At 60.3% G+C, this 16952-nt stretch overlaps 1 protein-coding gene across 1 annotated transcript in view; it reads right to left on the bottom strand.

Moving 5' to 3' along the window:
• The window catches only part of LOC148590839 (uncharacterized), a 191267-nt gene that overhangs the window by 22735 nt on the left and 151580 nt on the right, over nt 1–16952 (bottom strand). Inside the window, exons 6-8 of the mRNA XM_088538416.1 lie at nt 9662–10365; nt 8746–9487; nt 8114–8575 (exon numbers count right to left, since the gene is read on the bottom strand). Of these exons, the coding sequence (XP_088394542.1) occupies nt 8114–8575; nt 8746–9487; nt 9662–10365 (1908 nt within the window). The remainder of the gene's footprint in view (nt 1–8113; nt 8576–8745; nt 9488–9661; nt 10366–16952) is intronic.

The following is a 16952-nucleotide window of genomic DNA, read 5'->3' as shown; positions in this document are numbered from 1 at the left end:
CCAGGGTAGGGGGACCTACGGATGAAGGACCCAGGGGATGGGGGCCCATGGATGAAGTGTTCAGGGCCTGGGGCCCTATGAATAAAAGGTGGAGGGGCCTGGGGTCTTCGTGTGCTGTATCCACGAGGTGGGGGCCCATGGGGGAAGGGTCCAGAGGTTTGGGCCCTTTGGAAGGGCTCAGGGAACCGGGGCCCAGGGGTGAAGGCTTCAGGAGGCGGGGGTCTACGAATGAAGGGTTCTGGGAACCGGGACCCAGGGGTGACGGGCTCCATAGGTGGGGGTCGATGGATAAAGGGACGTGGAGGTGGGAGCCCATGGGGGAAGGGTCCAGGTGATGGGGCCCTATGGGAGAAGCGTGCAGGGGATCGGGGCCCATGGGGAAAGGGCTCAGGAGGTGGGGGTTGATGGGGGAAGGGGCCGGGAGGTGGAGGCCCACGGGTGAAGGGTTCAGGGGAGGGGACCCTTCCGAGGACGGGTGCAGGGAAGAAGGGTCCAGGGACAACGTGTTCGAGAGTTGGGGGTCTACGAATGAAGGGGTCAGGGAACCAGGGACCACGGGTCATGGGTTCAGGGAAACGGGGCCCACAGGGGAAGTATTTGGGAGGTGGGGGCCCACGGGGTAAGGGGGCTGATGTGGGGGGACCCTTAGTGATGGGTACGGGAGTTTTGCGCCCGTGAGAATTGGGTCCTGCAGGTTGGGGAATACAAGTTGTGGGGTCTGGGGTCTGGGGTCCACGGGGGATCGTTACTGGGGGTGGGGGCCCACGGGTGAAGGGTCCAGGGCAGGGGGCACTATGGAAGGAGGACCCAGGGAAGCGGGACCCACGGGAGAAGGGTTTGACAGTTGGGAGCCCATGGGGAAAGGGGCTGGGAGGTGGGGGTGCACGAATGAAGGGTTGAGGGGAACAGGGTCTTCGGGTAAAGCATCCTGCAGGTTGGGGCCTTCGGGTGAAGGGTTCAGGGGAGGGGACCCTTCCGAGGACGGGTGCAGGGAAGAAGGGTCCAGGGACGACGTGTTCGAGAGTTGGGGGTCTATGAATGAAGGGGTCAGGGAACCAGGGACCACGGGTGTTGGGTTCCATATGTGGGGGTGGATGGATAAAGGGATGTAGAGGTGGGAACCCATGGGGGAAAGAGCCGGGTGATGGGGCCCTATAGGAGAAGGGTGCAGGGGACCAGGTCCCATGGGGAATGTTTTCTGGTGGTGGGGGTTGTTGGGGGAAGGGGCCGGGAGGTGGGGGCCCACGGGTGAAGGGTTCAGGAAAACAGGGACCACAGGGGAAGTATTTGGGAGGTGGGGGCCCACGGGGTAAGGGTGCTGATGGGGGGGGACCCTTAGTGATGGGTACAGGAGTTTTGCGCCCGTGAGAATTGGGTCCTGCAGGTTGGGGAATACAAGTTGTGGGGTCTGGGATCTGGGGTCCACGGGGGATGGTTACTGGGGGCAGGGGCCCATGGGTGAAGGGTCCAGGGCCGGGGGCACTACGGAAGGAGGGCCCAGGGAAGCAGGGCCCATGGGTGAAGGGTTTGACAGTTGGGAGCCCATGGGGGAAGGGGCCGGGAGGTGGGGGTCCAGAAATGAAGGGTGCCGGGTACCAGGGCCCACGGGTGATGGGTTGCATAGGTGGGGGTCTATGGGCTCCTGGGAATGGGGGTCCATGTTTGAAGTGGTCCTGGGGGGGCCGTCCCATGGATGAAGGGTCCCCTGGGCCTAGCCGTAGGCCTGAAGCAGCCTGATGTTTAGAGCAGGCGGCTGAGGGATCCTGGGGACTTGTTCCCACGGGTGAATGGTCACTGGGACATTGGCCTGGGGTGGGGGGTCTTGTGGGTGGGGGTTCTATAACGATACACACATGGTCAGATGTTTTGGGGATGAAGGGGCCTGGGGTTGGGAGCCCGAGGTTGAGGTGCCCAGGTGGGACGTGTCCCTGAGTGGGGGGCCCTGGTGTTGAGGGCCCGAAGGTGACGGGTCCAGCTGGTTGGGACCCAGCAGGGAGGGCTCGTGGTGCAGGTGGCCCCACAGCAAGGGCTCCTCGTGCTGGGACCCCCAGGGTGGCAGGTCCCGGTGGCAGCGCCCCAGGGGCACTGGGTGCCGGGGGCCGCAGGGCGAGGGGCGCCGCGCGCGGGGGCACCTGTGCGGGGGCTCGCGGGGCCGCGGGCCCCGTCTGCAGCTGCAGCTCCGGTACGGGGGGGGCGCTGGGCCCCACGGCCCCCTCCAGCTCCTTGGAGCGCAGCACCCGCGGGGAGCCCTGTGCCGGGCTCGGTGTCACCAGGAGGCACCCAGCAGTGCAGGGGGGCAGGGCCCCCTTCCCCCTGGAGCCCCAGCCACTCCATGGAGTTTCCCTCCTGCCCCAGGAGCCCCTGGCAGCTCTCCAGACTCACTGGAACACCCAGTTGCACCACAGGGCACTTATGGGATCCCCTCCAGACCCATGTCTGCACCCCAGGGCAACCACTGGAGCCCCAGGTGGCTTGGGACCTGCCTGCACCCTGGGGCAGCCTGGGAACCCCACAGACCCACTGGGATCCCCCTATTGCACCTTGGGGAACCCTTGGTCTTGCCCAGACTTCTTGGTACTCCCACCTGCCCCTGGAGCTCCATGGGACCCCTAGACCCTTTCAGACCCCCTGTGGCACCACAGGATACTCTGGGGATCCCCAGTCCCTTGCAACCTACTGCCTGCACCCTGGAGCACACAGGGGACTCCACCAGATCCTTTGGGACCCCCTGTTGCAGCACAAGGCACCTTTGCCCCCTGCAGCCCTCTTGTCACTCCCAGGCCTGCACCCTGAGACACCCTTGTTGCCCTCCAGACCCATTGGGACCCCCCACCAGGTACCCTGGGACTCCCTTGCTCACCCAGACCCTTTGGGACTCCCCTGCTGCACCCTGGGGCACCCATGGAACGCCCAGAGACCCATCAGAACCCCCTGCCTGAACCTTGCGGCACTCATGGGACCCCAACAAACCCCTTGGGATTCCCCTCTTGCACCACAGGGCACCTTTGGAACCCTCCGCCTGCTACAGATGCCTCGTAACCCCCTGCCTGCATCCTGGGCACCCTTGACCTGCCCCCCTGCCCCACACACACCCATTGGGACCCACTCTAGCACCCTGGGCACCCTTGGAACCTCCCAGACACACTGAGATCCCCCTGCCTGCATCCCAGGCCACCATTACCCATTGGGATCCCCATGTTGCACCATGGCAACGCCAGGCCCCTTGGAACCCCCATGTTGGACCCTGGGACACTCACGGGATCCCCAGATCCCTTGGAATCCCTATATCGTAAACTGGGGTACCCACGGGACACTGCTGACCCCTTGGGACACCCCAGCCTACACCCTGAGGCACCCATGGGCCCCACCAGACCCTTTGCAGCTCCCCTGTTGCACTCTGGGGCATCCTTGGGGCTCCCAGACCCCTTGGGTCCATCCTGCCCATGCTCGGGGGTACCACTGTGCCCCTCAAGACCTGTTGGGACCCCCTGTGTGCACCCTGGAGGACCCGTGGTCCCTTTGGACCCTTTGGGACCCCCCCGTTGCACCATAGGGAACCACTGAACTCCCCACTCCCACCCCAGACCACTTGGGACACCCTTGTTGCACCCTGGGATCTCCCCAGGCCCATTTAAACCCCCATGTGGTACCCTGGGGCACCCACGGGACACCATCCCCCCAACTCCTTGTGACACCCACGTTGCACCCTTGGAATCCCCTTGGGACCCTCCTGCCTGCAGCCTGGGGCACCCCTGGGCCCCTCCAGGCCCCTCCGAATCCCCCTCTTGCACCATAGGGCGTCTTGGGAAGCCCCTGGAACCATTTCCCAACCCCTGCCTGCACCCTGGGACGGGACCCTTGTGCCCTTTGGACCCCGCAGTGCTCTGGGACCCTCACCAAAAGCCCCGACGATCCATCCCATTGGTACCCCCTCCCACCAGCTCTGCCCTGCGACAGCGATGGGACCCCCCAGACCTCAAGTGCCAGGGGCCCCTTCGGCACCTTCCCCACAGACCTCTTTGAGCGCCCCAGATACCCTGGTGTCCCCCACGGGGATAGGAACCCTTCGGTCCCGGCTCTCCCACCAACAGGACCCCCTTGGGTCTCACCTGGGGTTCGGCAGTGGTGGCGTCAGGGTTCTTGACCACTCTGCGCACAATCCGCAGCCTCTTCAGGAAGGCTCTGAAGAACCTGGGGAGGATGGGCGGGCAGTCAACGGACAGAGCGGGGCCCCGAAGCCTGGGCCCATTCCCATAATCCCAGCAGGAGAGATGGGGACCCCGGGCAGGGCGCGCACGAGCACATGTGTGTGCTGCAAGCAGGTGTCATGGGCATGTGCACGAGCACCAGCGTGTCTCACACACGGGTGACGTGAGGGTGATCACAGGCACCCACGTGTCTCACACACGGGTGACGTGACCATATGCATGAGAACACGTGTCCTGCACACGCAGGACGCGAGTGTGCTGACGAGCACACACGTGTCACAGGAGGCACGGGTGGCCGTGAAGACTCGCACGCCTGGGGTGCATTTCCCGTGTGCAGCGCACACACTTGCCAGCTCGCACGCACCACGCGCACGGATGGCCGGGCTCACGCGCAGCCCCGGGGCCACGCGGGCCCCTGCCACGAGTTGGCAGGAGCGGGCGCAGCGCACACGCACACACGGGCACGGGCACTTCCGAGCACGTGCACACCCGAGCACACGCGCGTCCCCGTGCTCGCTTACACACACGCACTTGTGCGCAGGCATCTCTCCATGTCTGCAGACAGGCGAGTGTGTTTGTGGGGCCGTGTCACATGGGGAGGGGACGCTGGGAGGACAATAGTGGCAGGTCCCTGCACCCCAGGGCAGGGTGGACAGTGACGGGGACCAGGGGTGGGGGTAGATGGGGACTGGTGGGACCCTGCACTCAAGGGCGGGGGGGACACGGCCCCCACAGGAAGCGGCACTGGGGGAAAGAGACACCCGGGGTGTCTGGCACTCAAAGCAGGGGGGTACCCGGCCCCAAGGGGGCGGCTCTGGGGGTGCCACGGGGGACGGCAGCACCCAGCGGGGCCCAGCGGGGCCGGCACCCGCGGGGCCGCTCACCTCGGCACGCAGCCGGCCGAGCTCCGCTTCCCCATGGCGGCCGCGCGCAGCTCCCTGGCACCAGGCGCCGCCGCTCCCGGGGGGCCGCGCCAGGCCGGGCTGGGCCGGGCGGCTGCAGCTGCGGGGTCGCCGCCTGCCGGACCGGCCCGCCGGGGCCGCGCGCTCCTCCACCACCTGCCGCGCGCTCCCGCACAGCCCAACGGCCGCTGCCCACAACAGCCAGCAACGGCCCCAGCCTCCGGCTGCGAGGCCGCGGGGCCCCGGCCGGCCCCTCGCGCGTCGGGCCGCCTCTAGCTGCTGCCTCCCGTGCTCCCGACCGCCTCTGGTCGCACGGGGATCGCGCAGGGATCGGTCGTGCGGGACTCGCGCCGCCCGCAGCCGCCGCCGCCCGCCGCGCGCCTCGCTGCGGCCCCGGGGCCGCCGCCGCCTGCAGCCGCCGCTGCCCAACGGCCGCGTCACGCGCTGGCCCCGCCCACGGCACGCGCCGCCACGCCCCCAGCCTCCCGCCGCGCGCTCATTGGCTGCTTCTGCCGCTGCCCCGCCCACCTGCCAGCAGCAGTACCTGCCCCGCCCCCGGGCCCCGCCGCCGCCACCTGATTGGCTGCGGATTAATGAATATTCGATAACATCGGTAACATTGGAGCCCAGCGCTGCGGCTGGTGCCAGCAGGGGACGATCCTCTGCGGGCTGGAAATGTCCCCCTGCAGAAGCCTCTGCTCCCGCCACGGAAGAGGACAGGACACCTGCCCAGGAGCAGGAAGTTGGTTCGTTTCCTCCTGCTCCACGGGCTCTTCACGGGGAGTTAATCCATGCACCAAATGTCCATGGAGAAGCTCCTGGGATGCAGCGGGGTTCAGTTCCCTCCTCTGTGCTCCGCAAGTTCACAGGAGGTTTCCCCTTGACTAAATTTTATGTCTCTCTGCATAGGAGCTTCCTGTCTAAGCTCGTAATCCACAGGGATGGAGGGAGGGTGGCGGCTGGACACACACAGACACCTTTGGACTTTTGAAGGGACAGAGTGGTGGTGGGGTTATGTTTCCATGTGTTTCCTAAGTAAAGCAGGACAAGGCAATGGGCAGCCTTACGCCAGACTTAGCCTCCAGAAAAACACTAAGTTTGTGTCTTTCTTCTGAAGCTGGGGTCAACAGTGCACCAATGCACCCAAGGGATTGCAGCATGAAAGGGCCTCTGCTCTGCCTGTGCGCTCTGTGGGCTCCAGGGGAGGAGGTCAGAGGCCCAGCGTGGTCTTTCAGGGACCAAGGGCTGCATTCGGGGTTCATGTCCCTGGGAGCACTGCCATGGGAGGTGCAGAATGGTCTCTGAATTGCATGCCTGGGGCTGTCGCACAGGTGACAGTGCTGATGACAGATGCCCATCCTTGTGGAAGGGAACCTGAGGCTCCAGGAGAGCTCAGGGGAACCCCGGGGATGCCTAGGGGTGGCAGTGAGTGCAGTCTCGCCAAACATGGGGCAGCCCATGGTAGAGTCCCCCAAAGACCGCGCAGCAAATGCAGGCATGCCTGGGGAAAGGAGGGCTCGGCAGTCCCTGGAGAAGCAGGGGGGACCCAGGAGGCGCAGGGAAGGAGGACTGGAGAGTGATTCATGCACTCGCAGTGAAACACCACAGGCCGGTGCTAATGCACACCTGAAAACCTCTCCTTCTCTTGCAAGAGCACAGGGGTCACACTGAGAACCATTCAAAAGCCTGGACACGTGCCAGCCGTGTCAGTCGTGAGCAGCCCTCTTTGGCTAGATCTGCTTCCCACCCCAGCCACCAAGGCCAGTGCGGAGTCAGGAGTCACCCATGGCCTTAGGGCCCCACAGCCCCACTAGTCTTTTCATGGAGATTTTCTGACAACAACTGACAAGGGGAGAAAAACCTTCTGAGGGGTTTATTTGGAGCTGACAATGGCTGTTGCCACCTAGGGCTTGTGTGGGCACATGGCTGCTATGGGGCACGACGCAGCAGCCTCTCTGTAGCCCCCAGGACACAGTGTCCATCGCTCTGCACCAGCCCCGCTCCAGGGATCCTGCCGGGCTCTTTCACCTGCACCGCTCCTCTCGCTGCCCCGCGATGCAGCGGCAGCAGAACGCTCTGCTCAGAGCCCGAAGCGCCGTCCTGAGCCGCGAGCGCCATCGCCGGGGAGCCGCGATGTCCGGAAGGGCAGCGGTGCCTGCGGTGGGAAGCAGAGCTGTGGGCAACGGGCTGCACGGGCGCAGGGCTGCACCTGCCTGTCCCTGCCGCCAAGGGCTTCCCAAGGGGCTGTGGCCTCAGCACAGCAGCCCCCGAGCACTTCCTGCTGCCGGCCCCGGTGCCGCTCGCTGTTCCAGAGAGACCCGCCGTCCCCAGCAGGGCTCTCCACTCGGGTACGTACCTGGCTCAGTGTCTGCCGTGGGGCTGCAGGAGGATGAGGACTTCTCCTCTTGGGGCTCCGAGGCCTCCTGCATGGACAGAGCAAGAACACGCACCCGTCGGCCATCAGCTGCTGCTGATCAGGGTACCGGTGCCCCTGGTTACACAGGGTCAAAGGGTTCGGGGCTGGGGGAGGCTTCCCGGGGCTGTGCGTCCCACGGGAAGGGACCTGCGGCTGGCACGGCAATGGGACACGGCTCGTTGCGGGGCCACAGCAGCAGGGCTGGGCAGGGGCCGTGATGCACAGGGGAACAGAGGCAGATGGGGGCGTGTGTGGCACAAGGAGGTTCGTGCACTGTGTGCGGAGGGGGCTGCTGCTGGGGCTGCCCCTTCCCTCCTCGCTGGGCATCCAGGCCCCAGGGCTGAACGTGGTGCAGGGGTGGAGGGGATGTCAGCCCTGCACCTTTGGCACTTGGAAATGGAGAGGACCCATCATCTCCCCATGGCAGACCGCACAGGGCAAATGGCTGGGGGTGACAGTGGGGCACCGTGGACAGGGGGATCCCTTGGGATGGGGCAGCTCTGGGCATGCCCTCTGCACCTCCCCCCACACAGCTCACATAGGAGCTCCCTTGGGTCGTGGGGACAGGTGACATGCTCCATGCTTACCTGGGGAGCAGGGCCTGCAGCCTGGAGAGAAGCTGCTGCTGTTGCTTCCTGCAGCAGAGATTCCTCAGCTCCTCTGGGCATTGCTGGCTCAACAGAGGGGCTCTCCACCTCACCAGGTCCCTCACTGGCAGCCTCTGCTTGTTTGATGTTGGGCAAGGAGGGCACCTTCTCCAGGTCCATCTCCCTTTCCGCAAACAGGCTGCGGAGGCTGGGTCTTATCCAGGCCAAGGAGCTACTTTCCTCCAGCTCCTCCTCTGGCAGAAGCTCTTCATCACCATCCTCCTCATCATCACTCTGCTCTGCTATTTCCTCCAGGTCTCTCCTCCATGTTTCAATGTTCTGCTGGGGGGCATGAGCATAGAGGCGCTCCAGCACCTCCCACTTGCCCTTGGCATCCTTGAGGAGCTCCACTTGCGTGATCTCCGGTTTCCACAGGTTGTGGAAGGAGTTTCTGGCAAGGAGCTAGGAGAAGAGAGGCAGAATTTGTGAAGGGAGCTTCTTTTCCCAAAAGGAAAGGTCTCTTGGGGGATTTTCTGCCAGTGCTGGGACAACCCGTCTGTCACAGCATGGCACCGGGGTCGGCCCCAGCACCAGGAGGGCTCCCACCTGGCCCAGCCCTCCCTTGCACTCACCTCCTTGGGTCTCACATTGAGGGATCCTGATGCTGACAGGGAGAAACGCTCCCCATGGCCCTCCTCTTCCTTGTCCTGGCTCTCCTGCAGGCTCTGCTCCTTCCTCAGGAAAGTGACTTCCCGGATCTGTGCCAAGCTCTGCCCCGTGCGGGCCAGGCAGCTCCTGTCGAGCTCCTCCAGCGCCTCCGTCTTGACGCTGAGCACCCCCAGGTACCGTGCGGTGTTGTCTTCGTGCACACGCAGCAGCCTTCCTTGCACGTGGCAGGTGATGCCCACAGGCTGTTGTTTCGGGTCCTGCCCTGCTGGTGTTTGTCGTGGTGTCCCTGTCCCACCATCCTTGCCTGGGGAAGCTGGTGTCCCAGCCCTGCTGACCTCCCTTTCTTCCCCATGAGCGCAGGGATAAGGCCCTTCCTCAGCTGCAGGGGCTCTTCCTTGGTCACACTCCATGGTCTGGAGCAGCCACGAGCTTGCCTGTGTGCCTTGATCGACGGTGTGTGCCAAGGCATCAGGCTGTGCTGGCTGCTGGCTGGCTCCAGGGCTCGCATCATCAGGATGGCTCAAGGGGGCAGACCCCAGCCCCACGCCTGCCTCCTCCACACCCACAGCAGGAGGTGTGGGGCCATGTGGGACAGGCCCCTGGCTCTCAGATCTCAGTTCTGAGCCAGTTTCTCCATCAACGCTCTGAACGAGGCTGACAGGTTCAGGCGAGAAGGGCGATGGGGATTCCAGTGGGGCCATTTCACTGCAGCACCCGGCAGTGACGTCTTGTGCAGAGCTGGGTGGCAGCACTGCAATGGAGGAGCTGCTGAGTCCAGCCTCCTCCGAAACACCTTCAGCTGCCATCGCACCCTGCTCGGGATCATCCGGGGCAGAACAGGCCGCTGCTTCTTGAGGATTCTCCATTGCAGGCACTTGCCCTTCAGGAGGAATGCTCTGTGCTCTCAGGAAAAAGGAGGAGCTTCCCAAGAGCTGCTGGCTTTTCAGGGATAGACTCATCCTCTCATCATCCCCTTGAAATATCCTGCCTTCTCCCACTGATGATGTTGAAGACTCAGGCCTGGATTGAGGCAGGAACTGCACATGCTCTTGATTCACCTGGATGAGAGCACTAGTTTCTTGCTGGGGTCTTTGAAGTGGAGGCAGGGCAAGACGCGATGGCTTGAGCTTCTGCTCTTCCCTTCTCTTCCCTGAGTCCAGAGCCACCCCAGCACCAGGAACAGGTGGGAAGCATTCCCTGGCAGCAGCTTTGCTGGAATTTGCAGCCACCCTCTCCAAAGCCATGTTCATTCTGTCCAGGACTTTCCTGGCCACCTCTTCCTTGTCCAGGGCAAAGGCCCTGCCTTTGGGTGAAGACCTGCAGGACGTTTCCAGAGCAGGCAGCTTGGTGTGACTTGCAGATCCTGCTGGTTTCACTGCAGAGTCCTCCAAGCCTCCCTGTGTCTGCCAAGCTGCCTTGGCTGGGAGAGGTGGGAAGCTGGGCACGTCTGATGTCCCCGCTTTTCCAGGAACCCTGCCAAGACGTGTCCTGCTGGGTCCTAAAGGACTCTTCCTTACAGGGCCGGTGGAGGGATGCAGATCTTGCACTGTGCAGAAGACATCACTGGCCTTGTCCTCCACCGCCTGCAATCGAAGCCCACCACACAGGCCAGGTTACTTTTCCTTTTCCCTCCCTCCATGCTTCCCAGATGGATGCTTGGCTGTCACCGCCGCTCAGCTCTGTACCTGTGCGATGCCATGTTGGGAGCAGCGTGAGCCCTGAGGGCTGGGCAGCGGCGACAGCCAGTCCCTTTGGTGGGACGAAGCTGGGGTCCGTCTGCGCTGCACTGCTGCGGGCAGCTCCTGCTGGCCCACCTGTGGGGAGAAGGAGGCCTGTGATGGGGACACTTGTGTTGGTACGAGCAGCTCCTAAGCACAGGAAACCCCAGCGTCGTGTCGAAGGGAACCTCTTGGCTGAGCAAAATCCGGCTGAGCTTGGCCCGTACCTGCTCTCTGCCCTCAGCACAGAGCTCATGGGGTTCATGTGGGCCTTGGGGCATCCAGATCATGGAATCATTATGTTTGGGAAAGATTTTCAAAACCATCAAGGCCAACTGTAAACCCTTCAGCACCACACCTGCTATACATATCCCTACATGCCTCATCTACACGTTTCTTGAACACTGCCAGGAACAGTGACTCCACCACCGCCCTGGGCAGCCTCTTCCAATGCTTTACAATTCTTCCCATGTGGAAAGTTTTCCTAGTATCTAACCAGTTCCTCTCCTGGTGCAACCTGAAGCCATTTCTTCTTTTCCTATCAGTATGTTAGAGATCAGCCTCCCCTCACTGCACCCTCCTTTCAGGTAGTTGTAGAGAGCAATAAGGTCACCCCTGAGCCTCTCTTCTCCATACTAAATAACCCCAGCTCCCTCAGCCGCTCCTCATAAGGTCTGTGCTCCAGACCCTTCACCAACTTTGTTGCCCTTTGGAAATATTCCAGCACCTCAACGTTTTTCCCATGCCCAAATCTGAATACAGTATTCAAGGTGCGTCCTCACTGGCACTGAGTACAGTGGGAGGGTGTAGGTCAGACTGCTTTTCCCACGCCCAGGAATACAAGTCCCCTCACTGGAGGAGCTCCTGCCCCACTATCGTGACCCAGGGCTCCTTCCTCGCCATCCTCGTGCTCTCCATGTGGGTCCTGGCCCTGCCTCCCACCTCTCCCTCCAGCCTCACCACTCACCTCACTCGTGCAGTCTTGTGCACTGGAGTTCCTTTCCGTGGATGAGGAGCAGGAATTACCCTGCTGTTCCTTCTCCATCTCTAGGAACCTCTCTGAGGACCTCTCGCACGGGCACCAAGGGGAGTTGCTCCCTGCTGGTTGCGCCGCTCTCCTCAGAGTGAAGACCCTAGCAGGGACACGGTCACCTTGGGGACTGCCCCATCACAGTGGCCTGTGAGTGTGATGCCACCCCCATCACAAAGCCCTGGGAGTCGCCATGGGGACACCAGGCACCTCCTCTCCCTACTCCTGAGCAGGTCCCTGGGGCGCAGGACGAGTTGTCCTCTCCACAGCTCTGCGCTCCCCGGGCCTTGCAGAGGCTGCCCCTCGTCAGGCGCTCCATAGCAGACACCCACCACGAGGCCACCCCCGTCCTCGCCCCTGTGCTCTCGATTGCCTCTTGGTTCACTCCAAGGCAGAGCTCCCTGCATCCCGCTGCTCCCTCCCTGCGCTTCTCTTTCCCACATCACTCCGTGGCTATTCCTTGCCATCCCAGGCCATCACTTCCTCACCCTTTTTGGAGTCCTCCTCCTCCCCGATTTGCTCCCACTTTGAGGCTCTCCTCACCAGCGTGGCCACCTGCTCGACCATCAGGTCAGCACATGGGAACAGCCGCGTTTTGCATCCCCCCAGCTCCATGTGACACCAATCCCAACCGGCCACCAGGAAAAGACAAAACACTTGGGACTCTTGTGCTTAGGTTCCCAACATGGGCTTGTTTCTGCCCACACTCATTTACCACCCCCGAAATTCCTGCCCTGTGGGTGCAGCACTGAGTGGCAAGAGTGGAGAAGGGAGTTAATACCATTTATTAATTGCAATCAATATGTAAAGAAATTGTTCTTGTCCCCATCTAGTTGACCTGCCTAGCTAAGAGACATTAGCTATCGTCTTAATATGTAAGAAATCATTTTCGGTTTTATTGGTATGTACAGGGTTTTTAACAAGGTTCTAGAAGGGGAAATGCGTGGGAAGAATATGGCAAGTGTAGGAGAACAGTTAAAGGAAGGGAAAGAAGGGAAAGCATGGAAAAATTACTAAAAGCATAGGGAAAAGTGCGAAAGTGTGGCAAATGAGCGCAAGAGTTGGAAAATAATAGATTGCAAATGTAAGCTTTGGAAAAGAAATTGAAATGGCGGGAAGAGGTGCAAAAATATTTTGAGAAGTGTCCAGATCATGGAAAACAGGGAAAAACATGGGTAAGGAACGATAGTGTAGGAATATGGTCAAAAGTGTGGGAATGGTTACAAAAGTGGAAAGAGTGTGAAGTGATGGGAAAAAAGGAAAGCGCAAGAACACCAAGAGCTCAGTAATATCGAGAACACATGGGAAAAGAAGGAGAGGTTGGGTAAAAGATGGAAGGGTAGGAAAATCTTCACAAGTGTGGGAAAATGGTCACAAGCATGGGAGGGAATAATTGTGAAAGAGAAGGAAAAAAAGTCAAAGTGTGGGAAAATTATCAAAGTAGTGGAAAATGTGGGAAAAATGTGGGAAGAAGTGGCAAAGTGTAAGAATACTAGTGAAAATGAATCTGTGGGGAAAACAACCAAAGCAGGAGAAAAACAGACCGTGTGTGAAGCCTTGTGGAAGGGTCCAGGGTCCCCCACATCTCCAGCGTGCCCTTGCTCTCAGAAGGCGTCTGCCCCCAGGGAGGAGGGACGCTCCTGCCTTCTTGTCACCGCCAGGTGCCTGCAATGTGCCCCTGCTCTGCTGCCTGTTGCTGAGGGTCCCCAAGGCAGCCCCACTCTCTGCAGACCCCTCTCCTACCATGGAGCAGGCCTGCCTGCGCGGTGCCTGGAGACCCCAGCAAGGCTGCGCTTAGAGGTGAAGGTGTGACTGTCCTCGGTGAAAGTCTGATTGGGGCCAAGGTCAGGAAAGGACAAGAGACAACAAGGACAAGCAGCAGCAAAGGGAATTTCAAGAGAGTTTAAGGACAAACTAACAATAATTTTTGTAGCTGAGCAGCACTGGGACAGGAGCCAGGAGTTTTCCCTGGTGAAACCACCTACCAACCTGATACAAGAGTAAAGTTAGCCCTTCCCAGAGCAACCTGGTTGCCTTCCACCTCAAGAGGAAAGCCTGTGTTCAAAAGGACAAAGCAGGGGATTTTGTGAACTCTCGCTTTAGCAAGGGCATTGGAAAGGTTTCTTATAGTCTCCTTCTAGTCAAATTGTGAACTGATCTGCAGAGTGGACCATAAAGCAGGTGGATGGAGTATCACGCTCACTGAGAACAGTGATCAGCAGTGCAGTGCTGCCAAGCGGCAGCTGGCTATTAGTGGCATCCCTCAGTGATCAGCATGTGGGACAGGACTGCTTCATCATAACATCATAACATCAAGTTAGTGAAGAAGTCCCTGTATCTGGTCAGCCTGTGATTTGGCAGCCTGAGGTCACCTTTAGCCCATTTCCTCTTCATTTCCTCTAGGGGTGTGAAGAGTTTCAGTGGAGGGAGTGATAGAAGGTGTTAAGGGTGCAGCGACTAGCGCAGAGACCTTGGGGTGATGTGCCTCTCCCATTTCTGAAGCACGCTTGACTGTACATAAGGAGGACTTGGCCTAAGGCAGTGGTGGCATCCAGTTGTTTGGACGCTGTCAGGAAACCACTCCAAAGGGTCCTGGTTTTCCTATAGGTGCCCTGCTGTATCTGCTAGAGACATGGGGTTGTGCTGGACACCCCAGGCAGCCCACCTGTCCCTGTGGGCCTGTTTTGGTGTCACTGAGTCAGGTGCCTGCACTGATCGACATCAAGTGCTTGCAGTGTCTGCATGTGCCTCAGCTGCCTAGTCGAGGAGCTCTGGTGGCAGTGGGCATGTGGTGTCCTTTCAGGTCACCAACTCCCTACCTGGTCCCCAGTTCATGCTCTTGACGGAAGTAGGTGCATGCCTTCAAGCACCTCGCTCGCTTTCAGTGTCACCATGTGCTTGTGTGTGAGCAGCTGGCTTTCCCCCTCCATCCCCAGATATTTAAAAGGGAGCATAGAGCAGGATCTTGCTTGCACACAGCCTTGCTGTGCTCCCTTCTGCCTGCACAGGGAGAATCCCACCTCCTGGGTGCTTTTGTAGAGCACATGGGAAAGATCTGAATTCCCCTCCAGCCCAGGGCCTCCTAGGCCAGCCGGAGAAACCCAACCTGGCTCATCTGAGTCAATACCTGAACTCTGGGAAAATGAGCTCTCTTCTCGTCCCCATCTAGGGGTCCTGCCCAGCTAAGAGATGCCAATAGGGTCTTCCAGAGTGGGACATTCCCACCTCTTGCAAATTACCATCCTCTGATGAGAACAACTGCAATGCTGGCATCAATCTTCCATCAGTGCTTAGACAGGGATCACTGCTGATTATTTCAGTCCATTCCAGCAAACATTCCACAGGAGGAAGGAGCACGAGGGATGGAGAAATTCATGAGTACAGCTGGGCCTCTGCTCCTGAGCTGGCTCAGGCTCCTGGGATAGAGTGAGCTCATGGCAACCTGTTGATGCTGCTGAGAGAGAGGTTTGTCCAGGAACAGAACCAGTGCCAGGAGGAGCAGCGCTGTGGGCACTGCCTGCTCAGGCTGCCAGAAGATGAGAATGATGAAGCACGAACAGGAACAGACACAGGAAAAGAAAAAGAGAAAGAAAAAGACACAGAAAGGAAAAAAAAAGAGAGAGAAAGAAATGAAACAGAAACAGGAAAAAAACAGAAGCAGACAGAATAAACAAAGGAGATGGAAAACACAAGGATAAGAGATAGAAAAAAGAAAAAGAAGTAAAAGAAGATGGGAAAGGGAGTGTAGCATCCCCAGGGCCACGTGTGAAGGCAAGTCCTAGATGGACTTTATACTGGCCCTCTCTTGTCCCTAGGGTCTGAAATCGTGGGGCTACACACACAGACCTGCAGTGGGGATGATTTTTGTGCCAGAGCTCGATTGGAAAGAAAGACGCAACACTAAAACAATGATACAGGAATATATATTTAAACAATAACAATAAAAATAACAATATAATAAACAGTAACAACAAAAAACCCAATATCAATAAAACTAACAACAACATCAACAATATGAACAAGAACAAATACTGGTATAAAAGGCTCTTCAGAAAAATCCAAATAAAAGGTTATGGCCGGAGTCCTCATGCCCAGCGCTTCCTGGCAGCAGCCAGAGTGAAGGGGAGCTTGGTCTGCAAGGGAAAAGGAGGCATGAGCAGGGCCGAGGAGCGGCTCGGGGGCTCCCGTGGAGCAGAGGCTCTTTGGCGGCTGCGCGGGCTCTTTGGCAGCAGCGCTGCCGTCATTGGTGCCCTGGCAGAGGCTTGGCGTGGCCAGCGCAGCCCAGAGGCCGGCAGAGGGGCTGAGGCAGCAGGTGCCCAGGCCTTGGGCGCTCCTGCGCCCTGTGCAGCTCTGCCCCGGCGCCGCGGCCCGCCAGAGCGCCCGCACACCTGGGCCAGGCTCCCGCGCGGCTGCTCCCCAAAGGCAGCGCGGAGCAGCGCCAAGGGGCCGGGCACAGCCCCAGCTCTGCCCGTGCAGCCGGCAGCAGGGACCATACCTGGGGGCTGCAGCTGGAGCTCTCCCAGTCCATGGGCTCCTCCTGGCTGCAGCCAACCAGGCCACTGCTCCCCATCATCTAGAAGAGAGTAGGAGACCTTGGTGGGGACGGTGCTTGGGGAAGAGGAAGGAGAAGGGCATCCAGTGGCTGCAAGGACTGTATCTGGCTGCTGCCAGAACTGAGCCACTCCATTGCCTCAGGCTGGTCCCCTGTGGGGCGCCCATTCGTGCATGGAGCCTGCAAGAGAGCAAGAGCCTTTTGCAGGACACGTCCCAGAGCCGGTGCTCCCTAGTCCCCAGGACGTCTCTTCCTCATCTGGGAAACAGGAAAGAGGGAAGGGGCCAGGCCCAACCCCACCTCTTCTCATGCTGCCAGAAGCTGGGGTAATACCTGGATGTTGCAGCTGGAGCTCTCGCAGTCCATGGGCTCCTCACAACTGCAGCTGCCCAGGCCTTGGGCTGCCAGAGTCTGGAAGAGAGCAGGAGAGCTTGTGGGAACGGTCACGGTGGCAGCACTGGCTCTGTGCATGGGGTCTCGTGTCCCCTGCGTGCGCGGGGCAGTCGGTGCACAGAGCCAGGGCACCAGGCTCAGGCAGCAGCCCCCGAGGCCTTGGCCGCTCCTGGCCCTGGTGCAGCTCTGCCCCAGCACCCAGGCCTGCCAGAGCTCCCTGCCGCCTCTGCCACCAGCCCTGCGGCTGCTCTCGCAGAGCCAAGCGCCAACCATCCCCGCGCAGCCTCTGCCTGCACGCACAGTACCTGCCCCGAGCATTCCCATTCCATCTCTTCAACGGGAGAGTTGTCCATTTTTTTTAGTGTCCAGAGACTGCAAGAGAAAAGGAGTTGTTGTCATTTGCAATTCTGAGCGCAAGGGGGGGGTCTCTGTCCCAGGAGCCTCTTGGCGTCTCCATGCGTGGGAGCGGTGGGGCAT

Source organism: Tinamus guttatus, unplaced genomic scaffold (assembly GCF_059628265.1).
Source record: "Tinamus guttatus ecotype Peru unplaced genomic scaffold, ASM5962826v1 Tinamus_guttatus_pri_ptg001083l, whole genome shotgun sequence".
Taxonomy (NCBI): domain Eukaryota; kingdom Metazoa; phylum Chordata; class Aves; order Tinamiformes; family Tinamidae; genus Tinamus; species Tinamus guttatus.
This window is presented reverse-complemented; position numbering and strand designations above follow the sequence as displayed.